This window comes from Hesperophylax consimilis, chromosome 12, assembly GCF_061612785.1.
Source record: "Hesperophylax consimilis isolate HC1 chromosome 12, BYU_Hcon_1.0, whole genome shotgun sequence".
Lineage (NCBI taxonomy): Eukaryota > Metazoa > Arthropoda > Insecta > Trichoptera > Limnephilidae > Hesperophylax > Hesperophylax consimilis.
Window position 1 is genome coordinate 29,627,879 of NC_142847.1, and position 25,299 is coordinate 29,653,177.

At 34.4% G+C, this 25,299-nt stretch overlaps 1 protein-coding gene across 1 annotated transcript in view; it reads right to left on the minus strand.

Annotated features, from left to right (window-relative positions):
* Kif19A (Kinesin family member 19A) overlaps positions 1-25,299 on the minus strand; it is a 66,703-nt gene that overhangs the window by 8,622 nt on the left and 32,782 nt on the right. Inside the window, exons 4-8 of the mRNA XM_089637593.1 lie at positions 17,924-18,168; positions 12,362-12,583; positions 10,831-10,996; positions 8,682-8,797; positions 7,699-7,959 (exon numbers count right to left, since the gene is read on the minus strand). Coding sequence (XP_089493719.1) covers positions 7,699-7,959; positions 8,682-8,797; positions 10,831-10,996; positions 12,362-12,583; positions 17,924-18,168 — 1,010 coding nt within the window. The remainder of the gene's footprint in view (positions 1-7,698; positions 7,960-8,681; positions 8,798-10,830; positions 10,997-12,361; positions 12,584-17,923; positions 18,169-25,299) is intronic.

Consider the following 25,299-nt stretch of genomic DNA (forward strand, 5'->3'; position numbering starts at 1 on the left):
GAGATAATTCTGTTATTTTCAACAAACCATTCCAATCTGTTCTTTATCAAGTGTTCTGCTACTTTCATTAAACACGACGAAAGAGCAATAGGACGATAGGATGAGATTTCAGATGGATTTTTGCCAGGTTTTAAAATCGGAAGAATTTTTTGAACTTTCCAGACTTCAGGAATAAATCCCGTTTCGAACATGTAATTAATTAGGGATAAAAAATATTCAACCGACATGTCTGAGAATGCTTTAATGAAACTATATAAGATTCCATCAGGGCCAGGAGAAGAGTCTGGAAGGGAATTGATTACTCGATTTAATTCACTTACTGAGAAAGGAGAGTCCAGCCAGCTAGAGTGAGATGGATAAGAAATAAAGGAAGGCATTTCCTCACATCTGGCAACTGACGGAGGAGCTATTTTATCAGCAAAACCTATAATAATGTCTTCTGGAATATGTTTGGAACGCTGGAGAGTATATGACCGATTTTTTTTAAATTGGACCAAACGGATGACTGGGGAGATTCAGGAGACAAGCGTTCACAGAATTTTCGCCATCCAGACCGCTTTTTGTTTTTCAAAACGCGTTTCGCTTCTGCCTGGGCGCGTTTCACAGAAAGGTAATTTTCGAAACACATACATTTACGGAAAATGGAAATTGCTTCTCTTCTGGATTTAACGACACTAGTGCATTCTTCATCCCACCATGGGGTGGAATGTTTTATCTTAATGTTTACATTACGTTTTTTAAGTGTTTTTTCTGCAGCTTTTATTATCATGTTAGGAAATAATTCACATTGTAAACTAGTGTTGACAAGGGAAGACTTAGATGCTTGAACAATGAAGTCTAATTCTGAAGAAAAATTTCTCCAATTCGCGTCTTTCGTTTTAAATTTAAAACTATTGTTTATCGAAAAGGAATGCGTGGAAGATAAATGGTGGAAGGTAATTATTATAGGAAAATGGTCACTGGAAATTGGATCTTTAAGAATGTTCCAAGAACATATGGGAATCACCGAAGATGAGCAAAGAGATAAATCGACTGCACTTTTCCGATGTTGAGGGGCAGTAAAACGAGTTGGAGATCCATCATTTAGAATACATAAATTATAGGTATCCATAAATTCTAATAGATTATGGCCAGAACGGTTTGTTAACTCACTGCCCCAAGAAGGAGAATGAGCATTGAAGTCCCCAAGTATCATATACGGGGGACGAATCTGGGATATAAATGTTGACCATTCGTTTTCAACAAAAATTGTAGAGGGAGGGATATATATATTGATAGTAATGTAATATCAGATACAACAGCTGCTACTATCTGAAAATTATTGGGGAGAGTGTTGAAAATAATTTGTTTAAAAGGGATAGAATTATGTATAATAAGAGCAGTGCCACCTTTGCCATCCAGTCTATCATGTCTTAGACAATGATATCCAGGAATCTTAAATTGGTATGAGGGTTTTAACCACGTTTCGGAGATGGCAGCAACTGAAATATTATGTTCATCAAGTAACTGTACAAGATCAATTTTGTTGGCGAATAGACTTCTACTATTCCATTGAAGTATTTTGCTCAGTTGCGGATACATCGGGAAGGCTAGAGAGTAAAGATTTCATATAATCGGCAGCGTTGGACGGTACTTTATTGTTATTTGAAAGGATCGTAATTAATAGGGTAATTAAAGTTTGAATAAAAGAAGAATTTTCAATCATGACTTTAGGTAAGATATCGGAAGTGGAACAGTTTTTTAAGGCAGTCCCATTGGGAGCCTGGGATTTATTATTCCCATTCGGGTTAAGTAAAAGATCATTATGTAGTTTTTTATCGAAAAAAGGAATAAATTTTGGATTAGATTTTATCGGTTTGAAAATTGTTTCTTTGTGGGAAGATGATAGAGGGGATTTAGGGGAAGAAAAATGAAAGATAGAAGCGTTAGACGTTATCTCTGCAAAAGATTTTTTCGTAGGAGAGAATAATTTAGAAGCCTGAAAGTAGGAAATGTTGTCTGCAGCCATTGACTGTTTGATATTTCTCTGTCTAGATAACTCTGGACAGGCCACACTAACAGCAGTATGGTTGCCCTTACAATTAATACAAATAGGGTTATTCGTTGTATTTTGACACTGTTCAAAGAGATGATCCTCTCCGCAATGGAAACAACGAGGAGGGGAACGACAAATAGGTTTTGAATGGCCAAAACGGCAACAGTTGAAACATTGGATCGTCGGGAATCTGTATACTTCAACGGGAAGAGCGTTATAATAAATAAATACACGGGATGGTAATGTTTGACCTTCAAAAGTGATAACAACGGATTGGGAAGGTTTCCATATAGTGGTGCCGGTGGAAGTATCCTTGAAATTCAAACGACGTGCTTTTAAAACTTTTGGAGTTAATTGAGAGTCATTAAGAGCGTCTACTATTTCTGTTTCTGATAGATCGGTTGGGATACCTCTTACTCTGCCCATTCTGGTTAAATTGAAAGTAGGTATGAAAGATTTAAATTTATTATTTGAAAGAGAACCTATTTTTTTAACAAAATCATTAGCTAATGTGGCGGATTTAAATTCTATGGATAGTTTGTATCGACCTTCCGGTTTTATTGATCCATTTATAATACCGAGGTTATTGAGTTTTGAGCTAAAAATAAATTTACCGAAATCCAGGGGATGAATTATTTTCCCCTGTTCAGTCCTTTGGACATTAACAATAAATGGAGCTGAAGATGAAATAGAATACATAAGCTCAATGGCTTTTGCTTCTGTAGGAATGGTATCATTATAACTTCCATGAGAGATTGGGGATTCGTTTGTTTGTGAAAGAGATTTAATTTTAGGAGGTACATTAAGGCAAAGCGGAGGTCGTCGTTTTCGGGAAGGAATGGTTACAGAAGCTTGGGAATCATCAGAATCGTAGACGTCTGCAATATTAGAAATGGACTCAGGGTCAGGAGGTCGATTTTCATCCTCCTCCATTTCAACAAATTAAAAAAAAATGAAACAATAAATACTATTTAAGAAATAATAAATGATAGAAATAATACACGCAACTGCGTCGCAAACCAATAATAGAAACAAAAATAATGAATACGAAAATGTAACAATAAATAAATCTTATCTGTACGCCGCGCCGCCGTCAGTCAGCCGTCAAACACAGAGCACTGGAAGTAAACACGACTGCACACTACCGAGGTTCGGTGACTACTCATCCAAACTCTTATTATGCTTCTAATTGACCTCATTTCTTCTCAAACTAATCTACCGTCCAACGCTGCTATTATTATTTCCACATTGAAATCATTTATTCAAAATGACTTTTCAAGATGTCAGAATACTTCAGTGGAATAGCCAAAGTGCTATTTCTAACAAATCTGATCTCCTTAACCTATTAAATTCCAACTTTATTTCTTTGGCTGCTATCTCGGAGACTTGGTTTACTCCATCCACCCACTTTAATGTGGGAGGGTATTCCTGTCTCCGCGACGACCGCCCAGGAGGTACGGGCGGCGGTGCTGCCCTTTTTATTAAAAAATCAATATCATTTTCCCCAATAAATAATATCAAACCCCCCAATGCTGACTTCCAAATGGTTGCAGCTAAAATAAAGGATACATCCTTTATTTCAGTCTATCTTCCCCCAACAGCCCACTTCAATAAACAAATTTGGTTGCAAATTGTAAGTCAACTAAGCCCTCTTTTCTTTATATTAGGCGATTTTAATGCCCATTCCCCCGTCTGGGGTTCTGCTTTCTCCGACCGAGATGGTCGAAGTGTGATGGATTTCCTAGATCAATCCAACCTTTTCCTTTTGAATGACGGATCTCCTACTAGGATCTCACACCCCAGCACAAACCCCAGTGCAGTGGATCTCTCGATATGCTCTACTAGTCTAGCTTCTCTCACCTCGTGGGTGGTGTCCACCGACCCTTGCTCCAGTGATCATTTCCCGATCACCATTACTTATCAAACTTCTTTCCAATCAGACAAGTCTCATATTTCGACAAAAGTTAAAACAAAACACACCAAATGGGATGAATTTAACTCTCATATGGACAAGTTCCTACATAATTTACCCGCCACCGATATATTTTCCGTCAAAGATGATTATAATAACTTCAAATCAATGTTCATAATTGCAATAAATAAATCAAATCCTCCCCCTAAAACTAAATCTCTCAAAAAACTCCCTCCAACTCCCTGGTGGGATGAGGAATGTTCCAAAGTAGTAAGAATTCGGAAAGCTAAATCTCTTACCTATCGTTACAATATGACTATGGAGAACTATCTTATATACAAAAACACTGAATCCAATGCCAAAAGGGTATTGAGGTGAAAAAAAAGATCCGGATGGTACAACTTCTGCAGTTCAGTATCTCCGAACACTCCAATTTCGGAAGTTTGGTCTATGATCCGAAGATTTCGATCCTCCTTCAGTTCACCATCTCCTCGAGCGTCTCATTCTAAATGGATCGATGAATTCTTGGAAAAAATTGCCCCCTCTTCTGTACCTAACTTAGATGAAATAACGCCCATCTATAATATTCTTATGTCTAATCATTGGCTAGACTCTCCGTTCACCTTAATTGAGCTAAAAAATTGTTTATCAACAGTCAAGGACTCATCTCCAGGCAGAGATGGTATACCTTACAGCATAATCAAAAATAGTAATGATAATGTTCTAAACCACTTCTTAGCATCTTAAATAAAAATTTTCGAGACTGGTATAATGCCTGATGACTGGAGTTGTCAAATAATCATCCCTATTTTAAAAATAAACAAATCACCAAATTCTGGATCCAACTGCAGGCCAATCGCTCTTTCATCCACCCTCAGTAAACTTTATGAAAAATTAATTAAAAACCGATAAGAATTTTTTGTCGAGAGTAAACAGCTTCTCTCTCCATCTCAATTTGGATTTAGGAAAAAAAATCCACTCAAGATAACCTTGCCATCATCAGTACTGATATTAATTTATCAATTTCTAAACAGGAAGTTTGTCTTGCCGTCTTTATAGATATAGAAGGCGCCTTTGACAATGTTTCCATCCCAATCTTGAAAAAAAAAACTTCTAGGCCTTGGCCTTCCCCCCATTCTTGTCCAATCTATTATTAATCTATTTCTAGATAGAAAAATTTTCATTGAACTTCCAGATATTTCTCCTCAAAGTAGATCTATTTGGAAGGGTTTACCACAATGCGATGTATTGTCCCCTTACTGTATAATATATACACATATGATAGCATGTCGCTATTCCCCCACAAGTAAAAGTTATTGAGTTCGCAGATGACATAGCTTTCTTCTTATCATCCAAAATCATCCCTCTCGCCGTCAAATATCTTAACGAAGCCATGAATGCCCTTTGCACATGGCTCACGTTAAATGGTCTTGAACTTCCAATCCAAAAGACTCAGTGTGTCACCTTCTCAAACCGCCATAAAAACCCCCCCGTTCAAATTTTATTTAAAAATTCTCCAATCCCCAACGCTTCTGAAGTAAAATTTTTGGGAGTAACATTTGACAGTAAACTTAAATGGTCTTCCCATATTAATAATTTAGTTACTAAATGCGAAAAAAATATAAATATCATCAGATCATTATCTGGCGTTTGGTGGAGAGCTCACCCTACTTGCATTAAGTTGCTTTACAACGCACTTATTCGAAGCCATCTTGACTATGCCTGCCCACTTTTTAGTACTGCCTCAAAAAATGTACTTGATAAATTAGACAAAATTCAATCTAAATCTTTGCGAATTATAACTGGAGCGATGCAATCATCACCCATCAATTCCCTTCAAGTAGAATGTTCTGATCCTCCTCTTTATTTAAGGCGTCAACTATTTGCTGACAAATTTGTTCTTAAATGTTTAAATTCTAAACGTCATCAGGTTATCCCCAGCGTCTCGTTGTTCATTGACTCAACCCATTCATCTACAATGAGAGCTTCAACTAAACCTCTTCCTGACATCTGTAAAAAATTTAAGTCTCTCTCAGAGCTTCACATCATCCAAAATGATCTACTTCCCTTATACAAATTAAAATATAGTCACGTCACCCTATCCCCAACAATAATAGAAGGGATCGGAATCCTTAAAAGTCATTCCAATCTCCCGGCCCGAACTGTCAATAATATGTTCAATGACATTATTTCATCTAAATGGCCCAACTTTTCTCTTTTATTTACTGATAGATCCAAATCTCCTGACTCTCCTAACTGTGGTATAGGTATTAACGTTTACCACAATAATTCTAATGACAGAATATTTCATTCAATTTCAAATCAATTTTCAATATTTTCAGCCGAGTGTATTGCAATAATAGAATCTCTCAAATATATAATCAAAAATAATTTTGAACATTCCCTCGTTCTCTCTGACTCTCTCAGTTCCCTCCAAAAACTTAAATCCAGTCCTCTTCTTCATCCTGATGATCACTTTGTATGCCTTATTCGAGAGATGATAGCCTCCATTCAAAGCTCTGGTAAAACTGTAACTCTGATTTGGATTCCTGGACATGTTGGTGTCATGGGTAATGATATTGCGGATGCCTTGGCAAAATAAGGAGCGTCCAACCCTGTTGTTACCCTCGTAAACCACATTCCCCTATCTGACATTTTTTCCATCATCAAAGATAGATCCCGCAATGTTTGGTCGGAGTATTGGCACATTGCTAGTCAATCCAAGGGAGCCTGCTATGCCTCAATACAAAGGACTATTCCATCAAAACCGTGGTTTCAGCAATTTCCTCATTTTTCCAAAAAAGAAATTTCTTCACTCATTCGAATGAGGATCGGACATTGTTCCGTTCCTTCCCATCTTTTTAAAATTCACGTTGTTGACTCCCCAGATTGTACATTCTGTGGTTTACAAGTGGGAACTTTAGATCACATATTTTTTTGGTTGTCCCTCTCTAAACAAATATCCTCTCTTCTATCAAGCCTTATCTAAAATTGCCTCCCCTCCATTCAACATCTCATCTCTTCTAAGTCTGAACTCGACTCCAATTTTCATTATAATTTTGAAATTTGTCTATTTAAATAAAATTAATATTTAAATTCACCTTTCATTTCTCAATAATTTTAAAAGATGGCCAAGAACACCCTTGAAGGGTGAAAGCCAGAAATAATGGGAAAGAAAAGCAGCTTCACTCGTTTGCGAGAAAGGGTCAAAGGAATGCATGAGGCCACCCGTGACTGACAGTACATTTGCTTTTCCCCTATGCCACGTGCAAGCAATTGATTGACGCAGAAATTACCTTTTACCAATTAATTAATTAAATAGTGACGTGTTTTATTTTCATTAAATTAAAATGACGCCACAAAGTGAATTTGCGTTTATAATAAGTTTTATATTTAATTCGTCGGTATTTAAAACATTTTCGTCGGTGTTTAAAATATTTTCGTCGGTATTTCAAATATTTGGTCGGATAATGTCATTCGTGTTGTAAATAGAAATATCTTTTTACACAATTTACTAAGTATGGGAACTTAGTTTTAGATAATTGTTAGTTTCGATGTATTTCTTTCGTTTATAGTAAAGACCTACCTTATGAATAATACGTTTGCTTCGCTTTGCTAAAAAAATAACCTTCAAATACTTGTAGTCTGATGAAAATGACTAAAATTAATTATTATTCATTTCTGGTCAAGTATCGAAGTAGCTTAACGATATTTTTAGGTAAATTTAGTTAAACATAACAAAAGTAATTACTTGAAGCTCTGCTGCGTGGAGAGTCTGGAAGTGGTGGGCGCATTGTACAACCTATTATTCCTGGACTCCCAGTGGCTGATGACCAGGTGCTGGCGCTCAGCGTCCATTGCTAGCCCCAGCAGGTGGCTGTCCAGCTCCATTAGCTTCTTCCGCAACCTCATCTGCTCCTGGAAGGTGCCGACTATCGCGTGTCTGAGTGCCTTCAGTTCTCCGCTCTTCTGCAGGTTGTTGTTTGTGTTCTTTTCGGCTGCCATGCCGGATCTAAAAAATATTGGAAGAATACATCACTTTATTTTTTTTTTTTTGTATTATAGAAACAAACAGTACATGCTTTACAGAGATGAAACAATATATACAGCAATAAGATACTTCATGTTGGGTACCTATGATATGTTTCCTTGTAATGTCTGCTAAATAGGTATGTTTATTCCTTACTTACCAGGTGACGTGTGTAGTATATAGGTGTGTGTGTAATTTATGTATGAGTGTTCGTGTGTGTGTGTGTTTGTATGTATGCGCATTGAACAGTTTAAATTATTGACATGATGCCACGTTTGAATTTGTGCAGTGAATCCGAAAAAATGTCAATGTTAAAGTTTAGACAAATATATTTATAAATTTATTTAGTATGAAGAGCTCGATTAATTGGCGAATTAGATGCTGCATTTGTTTTATAATTAAACGTGAGGAACAGCACTGTGTGTCAATAACAGAAACAATCAATTAACTTATTGAGGGTTAAATTTTAACTTTTAATATGTCATACTTAATACGTAATACTTATTTCGTGTTACTGAATACTCGATACTTAATTTGTGATACTTACTGAGTGATTCTTAATAAACTGTATTTTATTTGTGATTTATAAAATGCAATAATTTTTACGTGATACTTAACATTCGATAATTAATTTACGCTATTTTTTAAAAGCATTGCATAACTTTGACCGGTTTTATAAACTGGTAGAACTGTATTTTCTGTACCTTGGTCTCTCTTCCTTCATTTTCGTCCTTAATCTTGAAATTTCGTTTTTCAATTCATTGATGACTGTTCTATATTGTGTGACGTGGTAATCTGTATCCAAGACGTTCCTTTTGACCTGTAATACAAAAAATACCATAATTTATTAAAAAACCTACAATCGCAGTAGGAATATATTAAAAGGTTTCATAATAACTCAACACAGTTTAAATTCAACACACTTTTAAAAAGTGATATAAAGTCATTAGAAACGATAAAAAAAAATTTAAACTTAACCTACTTACCCCAGTTAATAAAGTTTTTGTTTCATCACTTTATATAACTTTTTAAAGATGTAATGAATTATCATTGTGATGATTTATCCGGTCACCATAAAAAAACGGTTCCATGATAACTCAACACAGTGACAATTCAACACACTTTTAAAAAGTGATATAAAGTCATTAGATACGATGAAAAAAATTTTTTTTTTATCCTAACCTAACCTACATAACCCAGTTAATAAAGTTTTTGTTTCATCACTTTCCATGACTTTATATAACTTTTTAAAGATGTGATGAATCATCATTGTGATGATTTATCCAGTCACCATAAAAAACACCTTGTCAAAGCTTTTAGCTCCTGTGTGTAGGCAAATTACGTGGCATTAAATAATATTTTTATTTTGCTTTGACCGAACTTTATTACAAAAATTGGACTGATAATGAGCTTTGTGATAATGCACTGACGGCTTCCGTGGTTGGATTAATTTGTGTTATTTCACAACTTATTCATTTAAAATAGTATATTTATTCATTTTCGGGAAATCGACACTTTACATTTTCAGTTTGTACAGAAGTATTATATAGTAAAATAAAACCAATTATGGATTTCCTCCTTGTGACTTTAACTGAGACAGCATAATTTGGAATAAGTTATTTTAATTTGTGAGAAAGGAATATGAATTAAAAAAATTAAAAAAAAAAAACAAAAGATTACATAAAACGAAAAATTTACAAAACAATACATTTATAGCCATGGAGAGAGGTTGGAGATATAAATCAAATCATAATAGAGATATACGAGGCGTATCCAGAAAGTAAGTGTACTGAATTTTTGTAGGTTACAAATTTTTTTATTGAAACAAAAAAATTACATGGTTACCGTAGTACATATATCAGCTATTTTTAGACATAGTCGCCATTCCTCTCAATGCAGGTGGTGAAGCGGGGTATCAATTTTTGATGCCTTCCTCGAAGAAGTTTCCCGCCAACCCCTTCGTCCACTTCTCCACCTCCTCCTTTACCTCCTTGTCGGTTGAAAACCTTTTTCCACCCATGTACAGCTTCAGGGAGGTGAAGAGATAATAATCTGAAGGATCTAGGTCAGTGGAATGCGCGTGGTTGTTCAGGACATCCCATTTAAACGAGGCAGGCAGTTCCTTCGTGGCGTTGGCCGTGTGTGGTCTGGCATTGTCGTGCAGCAGGCTGACTCCCTTTGTCAGCATGCCTCTCCTCTTGTTTTGAATCGCCTTCCGCAATTTTTTTAGGGTCTTACAGTATCTTGCAGAGTTGATGGTCTCCCCTTGAGGCAGATATTCATTCAACATTATGCCTTGACTATCCCAAAACACGGATGCCATGATTTTCTTGGCTGAAATTGTGGTTTTGAACTTTTTGGCGGAGGGTGAAGAGGTGAGAACCGTTTTTAAACTCGCGATTCCACTTGTACACACTCGTGCGATTTATAGCTTTATCACCATATGCAGTTTTCACCTCATTACAAACCTCAAACGGAGGTTTTCCCTTCCAAACGTGATAAAGGATGATATGTATTTCGCACTTGGCGGGAGATTGGATTGACATTTTTCACGAAACGTGTTGTCGCGTCGACACTTCTGAACGTACTGACCTTTAACCTGTCTCGTTGCCGAGGGGAAGAGTCAGGCTACACGTAAGTGTAGCCAACATGTCGAAAATAAAATTCATTTGGTCGTGAGAGCCTCAGTACACTTACTTTCTGGATACGCGTATAATAGGAGATATGCGTATTCTATTTGCAGTACATTCAAGAGTGGTAGAGACACGTTCAGAATCGTCACTAGTGGAAGACCACCATTTAGAATTAAAACGTTGTCAATGCCAATTGTAACGTAGCGGGCAATTGACGTACCTTATTCGTGATGTGGTTGGCCCTGTCCGCGTAAAGAAGCGTGTTCCTACTCTCCTCCCGGTGTTCCGCCGCGGGGGAGACGTGTGCCACCATCACCGTGCGACAGTTCCCGCTGAGAGCTTCCTTCAGCAGACGGGTCAGCTTGGAGTCACGGTAATTAACATACCTGAAAAGAAATAATCTTAATAAGTGTGGTAAAGGAGCAAAGCAATTATTCGAAAACTTCCCCATAATCATAAACTATACTAATTTTATAACACTGTCTGTATAGTTGTTTGTTACGTTCCAGTACCAGTTCAAGATGGTTGCCGTATTGGATACTTCTTTTTTATCCCGCCAGAGCACAAGTGATCGTGATTCCTACTACGAGCTGTGAAATCGGAATAATCAAGATTATGGTACTTTCATGTTCATCTGAAGTTGTATTTCGCAAGCAGTTTCGGATGCAACAGGAAACATGTTGAAGCAAGCAGGAACCATCACGCGCCGTTTCCCCGTGGGGTTAGGCGGAGAGGATCGACCGCCACAAAACTCTGTCTCGGTGCAGACTTCTTGCTTGATTCATATATATTAATATTGTATCGACTCTTGGCATGGCCCTAATTAAGTATTGGATTCACTTGTTTGTGTCATGTCTTATAAAATTGTTTTCTTCTTTACAAGTTCTTCTTCTGGTTTCTACAAAAATGTTGTAGGGTAAATTATAGGGAGTTTACATCTCCCGAAAATAATAATAATGTTTACCTTTCCCTACATTTATGTGAGACTGGTATCATTATAATCCAGACGTCAGACGCTTTGCACGGCAATTAATTCATTCTCTCTCCAGAGGTTTCAGCCGCCAGTTTATCCGTAAATCCCTTGTAACGCACGCGCTCTGCTTTTGTTAAAATTATTGTAACGTGAGTTTGTTAAAATAAAACTAAATTTAAAATATTCGAATTCTGATTTTACACACCGAGAGTAACCACGCAACCTTGGATTCTGCGGATTGGAGAACCACAGAATCATCCAGCCAACAATCCACTTAAATTGGCAATCATTCACACACCTCCAAAAGTATTTAAGTATTAAATGGGTATCTTACCATTTCGCTGCAGAATATTGATTAAAGGGGCATTCACGGGGAAAAATAAGTATTGCTTATTTATTAAAAATCTCTTTAAATTATTAGCAATACGGTTAAAAACGGGATTGCAGGCCTTAACGAATGAATTAACAGGTTTCCTGATAAGCTTTTACTAAATTACAAATATACGAACAATGTTGGAACACGTGTTCATGAAAATTCGAAAAAATATTTTCCTTTCATTATGGTTTATTATCAAGACAAATACATGAGTTCAAACATCGTGAAAATATATTCCCAAATTACTAAAAGTTTATCAAACCTGTTACTCGTTCGTTTAGGCCTGCAATCCCATTTTTAAATGGATTATTAATAATTTGAAGAGGTTTTTAATAAATTAAGAATACTCATTTTTCTTCGTGTGGTCTTAACAGCAGTATCAACAGTACAATGTTTTCTCACCTAGCCCCTCCAGAAAGCGCCGTTATGCAGTTGGCTAGCGCCAGCAGCGAGCGGTTAATGTGCGCGCCCTCTTGCAACCTTCGTCCCCTCGAGCGAGCCACATGTGCGCGTTCGCTGCCTGCCAGGTCGACCAGGAATAGGCGTCCGGAAGCCGCCGCGGTGCTTGGGTCGGCCGGGGCGGAACCGGCGCCCGGCCCTGAACCGCATGATGTGACGGTCACACTGAAAAAAATATACAGTTATAATCCTTATTGCTTTTAATAGATTATATTCCTAATGTGCACCCACACGGAGAAAACATACTGATATAAAATATTACAAAATAATTAAAAATCTCTTCAATTTATTCGTATTGCTATTAGAAACGGGACTTAAGGCGATGCCATACGTAGTAATGCAAAATCATGTGTTTTTGTTTTGAAAATTTGGTCGCCTAGAAATGTTTCAGATGCTTTAATTAAATACTGCGCGTAGAATACATCTTTACCTTTGAAACAATCGAGTATTTTTTAGATAAGTCTTTTTATAAGCCCAGAAAAAAATAATGTATAGGCCTATGAAAACTTCTTTAAAGTTCAAAGTCTCTTACTTACGAACCCATTTTTGGTTATGATTTTATTGTATAATGTGGAAAATTAAGTTATTTATAAAATGATCGGAAAAAAAATAAATATTTATGCCTGAACATCCACAAAATAAAATAAAAGGCACTTTTTGGCCATGTTTTTTTTTTGCATAAATCAAAACAGGCGGATGGTGTTAAACGGGAATTTAATCCTTATCGCCATCTACGTAAGGGTTGATAACAATCAATAGCATATTGATAGCTATCATTATTTATAGCTATCAATAATGATAGCGGCTCAATTTAAAATATTACATGACGTAGTGCATCGCATTAAACGAATAAATTGGCAGGTTTTCTAATAAACCTTCAGTAAAATACGAATTTTCGCATTTCTTCATTATTTAATAATATGATTAACGCAGTTGCATGAACACGTTTTCCGATATATTATGAAAGTACTAACAGTTTGTAAGTAAATAGAATGCTATCACGTTTTTAACAGGATTTCAGCATACTCAGTTTTACATCAAGCAATACTCATTTTTCTCTGTGCGCCCATAAATAACACGATCTACATACTTTAAAGCATATCATGCAAAAGTGTTTCTTCTAAAATATTTTAATAGACGCTATCTACGAAAGCGAAGATTATAATTTATGCTGTATTTAACCTTAATGTCGAATTATTTATGAACACCAGCGGAACACCCATCCACAGTTAAATTTAATATATGAGAATGGGTCGTTTCTTCGACTCGTTTTCGTGTGAGTCGGCTCGCATATGGAACGAGCTACCGGCATCTAATTTATTGACATTGATTCCTGACATTTGAAGCAAAAAATTAAATTAATTTTGGTCTCAGGTTGATGTTTTTTTTTTCAATTTTCAATTCAACACCGAAAATTCTTTCGCACGTTGTCACTGATCACTCAGCAACTGCCCAATCCATCATCCCGACCCCATCAGTCCAATACCTATCGATTTTTTTAATGTTTTTAGTTGAAAAAAATGTCACCTTACTCAGAATAATAATGTCAGAAATCACAGTTGGTAAGTCAGGTACGTCCGTTACAACCCGGTATATACATATTTTTTAAGTTAATTTTCATAGTTGGTCCGGTCTGATAAAGTTTTTAACTAGCAATTGTTTCATTATACTCATTCGTAATTCTACTTTTTGCGAACTAAGTCATGTATCTGCAAGCATGCAAGTTTTTCTCGTCCGCAGTATGACGTCACTAGTCTTGGCAAACATAATATTTAAGTCAGGTTCATTTAGTATCACGAATCACGAAAGCTCACGTATAGTGGGTTTATGCATTGTGTTAGTCCTTGATTCCTCTGCACAACTTAACTGGAACATAGTCTAGAGCGTAAGATTACTTACTATTGATGTTCTCACTTTGTGATAGATGGCTCTCCATCGAGCAGGTTGCATGCGACATATTTACACGTGCTAAAATGTGTACCAAATTGTAATAGTAGTCGCGTTAAAAAGCAGCTTCTCTGCTGTCGGTTCCTGGTGGCTGAGGTTCGTTACCCTCACTACAATTTCCCTGGTGGACAAGGCTCCTAAACTCCTCGCGGTTCTGCGCTGCGTGGAGAGAGAAGGATACCGTCGTACCGGACGTCAGTGATACTTGATCACCCCGGCGCAGCGTTTTGGTGAGCTTCCTCTGCCAAAAACTTTGTGAAAAAAACTGCCCCGTGATAGTGGGGTAAACTGCCCTCGATACGCGGCTTGTATATTTTTATGTTTCAATCATACTTCCACTTATAAATATTGTGCTCCTTATTTATTATTTAATTTTAGATGCCAAACCACCAGGCGAACACATTTCAGATTTTTTTTTATTTTTTTTTTTATTATTTTAATATAGATCATAGTTACATTAATACATACATTTTTTTGAAAAATATAATATTTAGGTACATAATTGCTCATGTATACCTTATCAGAAAAGAGGAGCTCTTGTGCCTGATAAGGGAGCCACGATTCTTACTTCAGTGATTCAATGTTATGTGTAAAATATAAATATAATATATCCATATATTTTTTTAATATAAGTTTTTTTTGAAAAAAAGTTTGATTTTATTGATTTGTTCTTGTTGGTTCGTAATACAGCGCAATTCGGAAGGGAGATTATTGTAGTTTTTTATGGCTTGGTAAATATAATGGTTTTGCATTTGAGTTGTTTTAAAGATTGGCGTAATAAATTGATTTCCATTTCTCATCAGTTTGTAAAATTCTTGATATTCTGTGTTATTTTTTTCTTTACACATTTTTATAATTGAAGTTTGCTTAAATATATCATCAATATTTGGTACTGGAAACATTTTAAAAAGCAATTTTGTTGGGAAAGTAGAGTTTTTTTTAAGTATTACCATTATAATAATTTTTTGCGAGACTTTTACTGAGTTGAGGTTGTTTTTATAAGATCCTCCCCAACCTATGATTCCGTAAATAAGCAGGGAGTGGACAAGAGCATAATATACATTTTTTAGTATTTTCACATTTAAAATATTTCTTAACCTAACAAATATATATATATACATTTCCTTATTCTCTTTACTAACTCCGTAATATGGCTTTTCCATTTCAAATTTTCATCGATGATCACACCAAGATATTTAATTTCAGAAGAAGAGTTGATTACAGTACAAATAGGATTAAGTAGTTTACAGTTGACATTGTCACAATTTTCATCATGGATTATGATATTTACTTTGTGTTTAGGTATTTTTTGTAGTGAAAATAATACATATGTTGTTTTTTTGGCATTAAGTGTGAGTAGGTTATTATCAAACCATGATTTTAAGATATTAATACATTCATTTGCAAGTTTGTTAACTAGTTCCCATGTTTGACCTTTTATTAATAAAACAGTATCATCAGCATAAGAGATTAATTCACCTTTGATTTTCTGTTGGAAAATGTCATTTACATACATTAGAAATAGTAATGGTCCGAGGACCGTGCCTTGAGGAATGCCAAATGTACTTGTTAGTGGTGTACTAAAGGTTTGGTTTAATTTTACAATATGAGGTCTCTCTGTTAAGTAGCTTTCTATCCATTTAAGAGCCAAGTGGTCAATGCCATTTTCTTTTAATTTTAATATAAGTCTTTCATGGGAAATGCTGTCAAATGCTTTCTTTAAGTCAATAAAAATTCCTATACATTTATTTGATTTGTCCAGGGCACTCTGAATACTAGATGAAATTTTTGCAATGGCATCTTGGGTACTTTTTCCCTCTGTGAAACCGAATTGATTTTCATTTATAATCGATTTTTTTTTAAGAATGCAGTTAGTCTTTTTTTAACAATTTTTTCAAAATTTTTCGATATATTAGATAAGAGTGAAATGGGTCTATAATTAGAAATGTCCTCCGGGCTACCGGACTTAAATATTGGAGAGATTATGGTTTTCTTATACGTGCTCGGGAAAACTCCTGTCTTAAAGCTATTGTTTATAATATGAGAGATTGGTGTAGAAATATAATTTTTAATGATTTTTAGTGTTTTTACAGCGAGACCGTCAAATCCCGGAGCAGAACCACCTCGCATTTTTGATATAATTTGTACAATTTCAGACGGATTGGTTGGTTCGAAGAGTTCAAGTTTAGTTTCTATATTTGGAATATTTTCAATATACATCTTATTTATTTTTTTCACGGTAATTTTTTCTGCTAGACTCTTTCCGATATTTGCAAAGAATTCGTTAAAAGCGTTTGCTCCTTTTTTAGGTTCTTCAATACAGTTAATTATGTTATTGTTTTGTATTACACTCTTAATAGTATTACTTTTGGTATTTTGTTTATTTTCCATGATTTCATTGATTATATTCCAAACTTTCTTACTGTCATTTTCAGAATCATCAAGTTTATTTTTATAATAATTTTCTTTCGTGTTTTTTATGAGCGTGGTTAATTTATTTTTGTATTCTCTAAAATGAACATTTAATTTAATGTCTAGTGGTTTTTTTTTGTTTCTTTATAAAGCCATTCTTTGTGTCTTATGGACACAACAAGCCCATGTGTTATCCACGGTTTGATTTTACGAAATTTTGCTGTATTTCCTTTTGGAATAATTTTTTTTGAATCATTTATAAAGTTCGTTAATCTATTTTCAAATATTTTACAGCACTCGTTGACGTTATCACTTCGGAGAATATCTACCCATAATTCAGATGACAATTTATTTTTCAAAGATTCGATATTAACAACAGATATTTCTTTTTTATTATTAGCAGTTTGTCCGCAATGTTGGTTTATCGCCTGAGGTATTATTGAATTGTAATGTAGCGAAGTCATGTAATGGTCGGTAATTGAGGTTTTTATAATTCCCGAGTTTAAATTATTTATATCTTTGATATTTGTGAAAATGTGATCAATGCATGATGGACGTTGCCCATTGACGTTTCTGGTGTAAGAGTTTATACACGACACATAATTCAATTCCGCCATCATATTTAAGTAATTATCTTTATCGTTCGATGTGTAATCGTGCGATAGATGTGTTCTTATTTTGTGTTACTATTGATGTAAGTATGCATACATTATTTAGTACTAACAATCATGCATGCAGGGACATTGGAGAGTCTAGAATCGTTTTAAAATAAATTTAGCTTCTTTTTACAAAAAAAAATTAGAGTCCTGACGTGTGCGGCTAAGGAGGTTAAACAATCAGTTTCCTCACACAGCCGTCGGGAAAGGGTGGGTCCCCTCCAATGCCAAAAACTTTGCCAGTGACCATGAGTTTCTCTTTATTTTGTCTGTCTGTAAATTTGAATGCATGTTCCGTTTGAATCATTTGTACATTTTTATCAGCATTCTTTCTATATTATAATACTTAACGGCCTCAAGAAATTTTGAAGAAAGAATTGTCATTGAAGTGATGTTTTTATGGACGAATTGCATTATTCCTAATAATGTTTTTTTTAAATGTAACATATGGTTAGATGCAGGAATTAATTACACCGATAATAATAATTACCTTAACAGCGCATGACTCCTAGAGGATGTCTTATTAGCCGCAGTGGACTCCACCACCCTCGCACGCGCGCCCCGCTGCAGCAGGGGGAGTGCCTCGGCCGCGCTACGCACGCGCGCCGCGCTTAGCCCCGCCACCGCGGCGTGCCCCCCGGCGTCCTCCCGCAGTTCGAGGCCCGCCCCGCCCACACCGGGGCTCAGGAGGTCACGGATGTTCTCGTTGTAGATCTCCAGGTAAGACATACTGACCTGAAAATAAAAAAAAATATCGTAATCTGAAATAACTTTTTCTTTTTAACTTATTTTGAAGGTTATATCAATCAATTATATCATTGACGAAGACGATAATACTAATAAATCAAAACGAAACAAATAACAATTATTTTTAGGCTCATTTTTCTTTCTATTTATTTATACATTTACCTGTTTCCATCAATACACCCATATTTTAAGGCACTTTCCAAGTTTACAATAAGAGATCAATATTGTTCAATTTATTTATATATTTATTCGGAAATCAATAATGGAATAACTGAATTATTGATATAATTATGAGTGAAGGCAATTTTTCTTGTTTTGATTCCTGTATGAGGCGTAGTTCCTAGTTCCTAAAGGCTATAATTTATTCAACACAGTACGGACTGCGCGTTGGTTGGATAGGAAAGGTCACGTACATTACAAATAATTTGTGATTCATAAATGAATGGTAACTTACTTTTAAATGTCGTGTAATTAACAATGTGTTTGGATAACATACAGTTAGCATAATATTTAAGAAGGTTCTTCGGCCGTTAACCCAGACTACGATGATAAGAGATATTTAACAAATTATTATAAACAATAATTATTAGCCTGAAACAACTAAACAAATTGAGAAAAAATAAATTATGCTAACGGGAATCGAACACACAGCCTTCCGATTGCCCATCGGGTGCACTAGCCACTATGCTACTTCAGCTTATTTAAAGCTGCCGAATAATTCAATAAATACTAGAAAAATTATTGATTATTAGATAAAAAAATACTCGGAAATTGTTTCAGTTTACATAGGTGTTTTAGGCAAATAATTATTGTTTATAATAATTTGTTATCTTTTGTGCTTTGCTTAAAAACCTCTTATAAACATAAATTTATATTAAAAAAAAATAATAAATAATTATAAGAAATAATTAGTCATCCGAAATACTAATACAAATTGAAAATATCTCGTAATATAAATGGTGAGAAATTTAGCACTAACAAAGCCTTTCCTACAAAAATAAAGTTGGTTGTTTACAGGTGAAAAAATATAATAAGCAGTAATTGTTGACTGAGGTACTAGTACATATTGAATCATTTGGCGGGTTGTAAATAAGCCGACATAGCTCAGTGGATACAGAGCACCTGACCGGACATCAGAAGGCACGGGTTCAATTCCCGTTGGCGGCATTTATTTTTATTCGAGAGATATTTTCAATTTGTATTAGTATTTCGGATGACTAATTATTTCTTATAATTATTTGTTATCCTTTATGCTATGCATAAAACCTTGTCTTATCATTAAAAAAATAATAATAAAAGATATTTAATTTAAATGGTTTCATTTTTTTATGTGACTCCTCACAAGAGCGCCTTTGCCTATATAGAACAGGACGACTATGTCGCTACCCGGTTGGGCAGCGTTGTGGGGCGGGTTAGACGCTGTAGGAAGGGATTATATGAAGGCAAAAAAACGGATGCCATTGGCTCGCTCCACATACGTCGAAGAAACGACCCGTTCTCATGAAGCCAACATCAACTGTTTATTCACATTAAAAATCATCTCTTGGTTTTGCAATACCTATGTATGTATAGTACCAACACTTTTTAATTTATAAAAAATTTAAATTTATAAATTCATATTTATATTTTTGGTAATAATCTGATGGCCATCACGTTTCCATACGAGTAAAACATGACATTTGTCATTATTTTCGTGTTTCATCATTATTTCATCAATTCCCTGTCAAAAGAATGGCTTAGCACTTTCATTTCATTAAAATGGTAGTGTTAAAAAGCATAGCATTATGATGGTTTTCCCGCTTCGTTAAATAAAACACGCAACAATAATATTATTCCCTTCACGTGACGACTTTATCGAATCGACTTTGGCCAAGTAAGTACTGAGAATTTATTGAATTTTTCAGGTTTTTTGTTATACACAACATTTAACAACTTAATTCTTTGAACCTTTAAATTAATTTCAGATTCGCTTATAATAACTGCTACAGTAGTTCTGGAACAGTAGACTTTGTGTCCAAAAAAATATGTTTCAAATTTTATCTTCTCTAATCTCTAAATAGCATACAACTTCCGTCTATTTGTGTGCTTAGTTCTACTAAAGTTCGCAACAGATTTTGATAGGATTTTCACTATCATTTAGATATTTTTTTTATATAAATATAAAACATACATATCATATTTATAAGCAGTAGAGAAAATTCGATGTTTTGTAATCATGTTATTTAAATATAACGCTGGCTAAACGTTACGAAATACATCAAAATAATGTTTTACGGAATAGTATATCTTAAAAAGGCCTCATAACCTCAAAAATTTACCCCAAACAATTTATATGTCCCCGATCGGGTACACGTCAGCTAGTATTTAAAAAATCAAAACCAAAATATCCTCTGAAATCATAAGATTTGTAAGTAGGTACTTAAATACCCACCAACGTAGGAAAATAACTAATATTGCGTATTGCTAATTTATAAAGAATCTTTTAAAGTTAAAAATGGGATTGCAGGTTATTTAATGAATTGATAGGTTTCCTAATAAGCTTTTACCAATATACAATATTTCCAATATTTTCCCATTTCGTCATTGGGTTTTCCAATAAGAGGTGTTATTTTGATATTTAATCGTAAAAGATCAATGGTTTTGTTGCTTGTGTGGCGCGTAGCGCCGTTTTGTTGAAAGTTTTGTCCAAATCAATACCATCCAATTTCGGCCATAAAAAATCATTAATCATCTCTCGATAGTGCAATCCATTCACCGTAACTGTTGCTCCAGCCTCATTTTCGAAAAATTAAGGTCCAATGACTCCGCCGGACCATAAACCGCACCAAACAGTCACACGTTAAGGATAGAGAGGCTTTTCAACAATAACTTTTGGGTTTTCCGAGCCCCAGATGCGACAATTTTGCTTGTTGACTAAGCCACCAAGGTGGAAATGGGCCTCATCACTCAAGATGATTTGCATATGATTCACTCAAGTGAATATTAATAACTTGCGTCGTTGAAGCGTGTATCGTTCCATTTTTATTAATGGCGTAGTTTCTACTTGTCAAATGTCAAAAAATGACAGCTTCAAAAGTAACATCTACCGAAATAGCGGACTATTCAAAATAACACCTCTTATTGGAAAACCTGTATATTATCAAAGCAGATGCACGTGAAAAGTGTCCCGATATTTTACGAAATTAATAAAAGTTTATCGGGAAACCAATTACCAATCATTTGAAAAAATTATAAATTTAATTTTTCTACGTGAATTTTATAGTTCAGCCCAAAATAATATTAACAAACCCAATATTTTTTTGTGAAATTACTTTAATTCTGCTGATGTTGTGTTTCAAATTGATTTCGATCATGAATAATTGAAAATGAACCTAAAAAAATCACTAGAACCATAAAATGGACGCAAATTCCTCAATTTTACTATTTATTATTACGTCGGTATTAAGTATTGTTACATGGCTAGATTTGAATTCTATTTTAAGCGTTGTTAGATTTCATCGCGTGAATTCACAAAGGGCAGGATGTTATCGTTAAAAATAACGCTCTTTGAAATACGTCTGACTTTAAAAATAACTTGCTAATACATTATTTGTAAATTTTAAATACGCCTCTTGTCTCGAGAATAATAAATAGCTTTTTAAGTGCACTTCCGATACCATTCATTTTTTAAATATTGGATATTTATAGAGTTAACCCCTCAGGCGAATTTGTTAGGTTTTGCGAACAAACAGCTATTACCGTGGAGTGAATTTGTTCGCTTTTGGGAACAGCTCGTATGGGCTCACAGAAATCTTTGTATCTCCCTTAATGTCTCGTGGTGAGAAATATGAATTGAACGGTGTTAGAAAGAGAAAACACCACGCTTTATAATATTCAAATCCAAAAAGTTAAGCAATGAAGAATTAAAATGTAAGTATTAAATCGTGTGTTTTTTTCGTCATCAAAATTTTCAGCTCAGTTTTTAGATGAAATGATGCGTTATTTAAAAAAAAAAAAAAAACATTTCAAAAATTATATGTTTATTTCTAATAATAAAATTAGAAATCGTAATTCATCACCTTTCAAAAATAGTTTTTAGTTTTTGAATGAAACGTTTAAACTGCCTTCTTTAGCCAACGTTGCTGACGTTGTTATGTTGTCAGAAACGTTGACTAAAGAAGGAGGTAGCGCAACACGGCATAATACCCCAAAAATAAATCACGATAGTACCTTTGGCCGTGAAAATCCCGAATTATAACGTTATATACCTAATTCACACGAGACGTATTTTAACGCGGTGCAATTTTTCTATCGGAATCCTTATTTTCTATGTTGTGTCATAGAGTCATCTAATCAAAGCACGAATCTGTACAAACATCAACTTTTCCAGTAAGCATTTCGTAGCCATAGAGCAAAAGATCACTTTTGAGTCCTTGTAAATCGTTGGCTAAGGCGCAGCACTACGACGTACTGAAAAATCATGTGTTTTGGCTTGAAAATGTGATCGCTTAGAAATTTTATAGATGTTTTAATTAATACTGCGAGTAAAACACATCTTGCCTTCAAAATATTTTTTTTTTTTATTATAAGCTCAGAAAAAAAAGTATCAGTAAATCGCCCGCTAACGAACACCTTTTCGGTTATGGTTTCAGCTTATAATGTGGTAAATTAAGTTTTTTTGTCCTAATTCTATAATGTATTTATTTGTATAAAAAAAAAGTTTTTTTTTGATTTTAGTAAATAAATAAATTTGTGACGTTTTAATGAATTCTTCGTTGTTATTATTAACTTTAAATATTATGTAACATTCGTTCTTATTATGAATTGTTTTGTTTTATCATATATTTTTGCTGGGTGTTCTAGAATTAAATTTAAATGCCATTTTAATTAGGATATGTTTTGTTTAAAATTTCCGAAAAAATAAATTGTGCCTGAACTTAATAAAATAAAATTTTACTTACTTTTGGATATGTTTTGTTTCTTATATAAATCGTACAGGGGGCTGGTGTTAAGCGAGAATTTAAACCTTATCGCCATATGCATAAAGAGTGTTATTTTTAGAGGTTCGATTCCAAACGTTAAACGACGTGGTGCATCGCCTTAAAGTCTGTCAACGTTATCTACAGATGCTAGTACTAATTATTGGTATGTTTTTTGCAGAAAAAGTTATTTGACTTAAAGCTTGAGGGCTTTTTAAAAAAAATAAATTTATCAAAATATATTTTTTAAATAACTTTATTTGATTATAAGGCCTATAATTATTTGCATATTTTTTGTAGATAATTTTGTTTAGTCCTCGAAAATCATTCACAACACAGGTTCTCTATATTTTAACGAATTCTATTCATTTAGGTACAGTTATTTCGCCTATTTTTGAGAAATTGAAGATGTAACGTAATTATAACTCGTGTAATATTTGTGTAAGTATCTTTTCGCTTTTTAAACATTTGATTATGTTATTGCTATATATCAACGATAAATATTGCATTAAAGCTCGCTCTGAAATCATTCGGGACAGTTTTAATGGCCTATTATCAAGTTCAACATTTTACTCCATTGTGAATGAGCCTTTATATCTTTAAAACTGTGCAAAACGTAATGACGTGTGAATTAATAAATTTATACCTATACCATCCGATTTCATCTATTGGATAAATTGTTCCCCTGGCCATAGAGGGATTATAGACTAAGGAACTCTAATGTCACTTTTTTATAATTTTTAATACTTAGTTCATTTATTTTTTTAATTGAATTATATTTAAGACATTGTTAGTCATTTTTTCGTTTTCAGAAAAGATGAGCTCTTGTGCCTGATAAGGGAGTCGTGATTTTTTGAAATGGCGTTCCTATGAAATTTAATTGAATCGAATTCTTCATAATGACTTATTTATTCGAATTCTTGTCACACTTGAACGGTAGAAAATGTCGGAGATATCCAAGGTAGACATGGCACGATCAAGTGAATCAGATACTTGAGTCGGGCCATGTCAAGAGTCAGAATAATAGAAGAGCATGAATGAGGCAAGGAGTGTGTGCCAAGACCTAGTTGTTTGGCGGTAAGTCCTCTCTGCCTACCCCTGTGGAAACGGCGTGATGGTTAGATGAATAGTTAAGAATCACATAAATTATCCTACATTATAACATTATTAATATATTTTCTTTACTTCCAATAAATTTTGTAAAACAATGGATCAATCAATTATTCAAGTCAAATGCTTACTTAATTAATTTACGTTTCCTGAAAGTTTCAACGAATCAAAAGCGAAGGTCAACTGTATCCAGGGTCAGGTCAACCATATTGATCTTCTGTATCGCTCAATCGGCTGTCAGATGTCTTTTCCATTCAAAGTGTATTGGAAATGAATAATTCGTCCGCTATTCCGACTTCCGAGCAAACTGAATTATTCCCTTTTAACGTTACCGCTAACAACAACACGGAGGTTTTAATTGAAGGTTTTCTGTTTGACATGGGTTTTCAGGCTTCGTTATTTAGGGCCCCGATAATAGCGCTATAGTATTTGTAAAGGTAATATTATGCATGTAATATATACATATACGACGCGACCTCCGAATAAGTTTCTACACCACGGGCCAATATAAATATAGCTGTAATTAAATGATAAGATCATCTGGTATTATTGTTTAAAATGGAAGATGAAAAATGAAGAAAAATTTCGGCAATTTCCGACATAGCACAGTGGTTTCAGAGCAGCTTACCGGACATCAGAAGGTACGGGTTCAATTCCCGTTGCGGCATTTATTTTTACTCGGGAGATATTTTCAATTTGTATTTTATTTCAGGCGACTAATTATTGCTTAAAATTTTTGTTATCCTTTATGCTATGCATAAAACCTTGTCTTAAAAACGTTAGTTTATAATTAAAAATGTTAAAAAAATAAGGATTAGTGTACAATTATTAAATTAAAAAAATTATTTCCATTCTTCCAAAATGGGTGGTGTCTTTCCTACTTTTCCCCTGTCCCTTTCAGATCTGAATTTCTAGTGGCAGTGGTAAAAAATGTTTGATGCTTGATAAAATTTTGTACAGTTATTTGAAAAATTATATTGTGTTTTTTTATATTTTAGAAGTTATTGCTAATTTCTTTGAAAGAACATTATGTATCAGAGTGCTTGTTTCA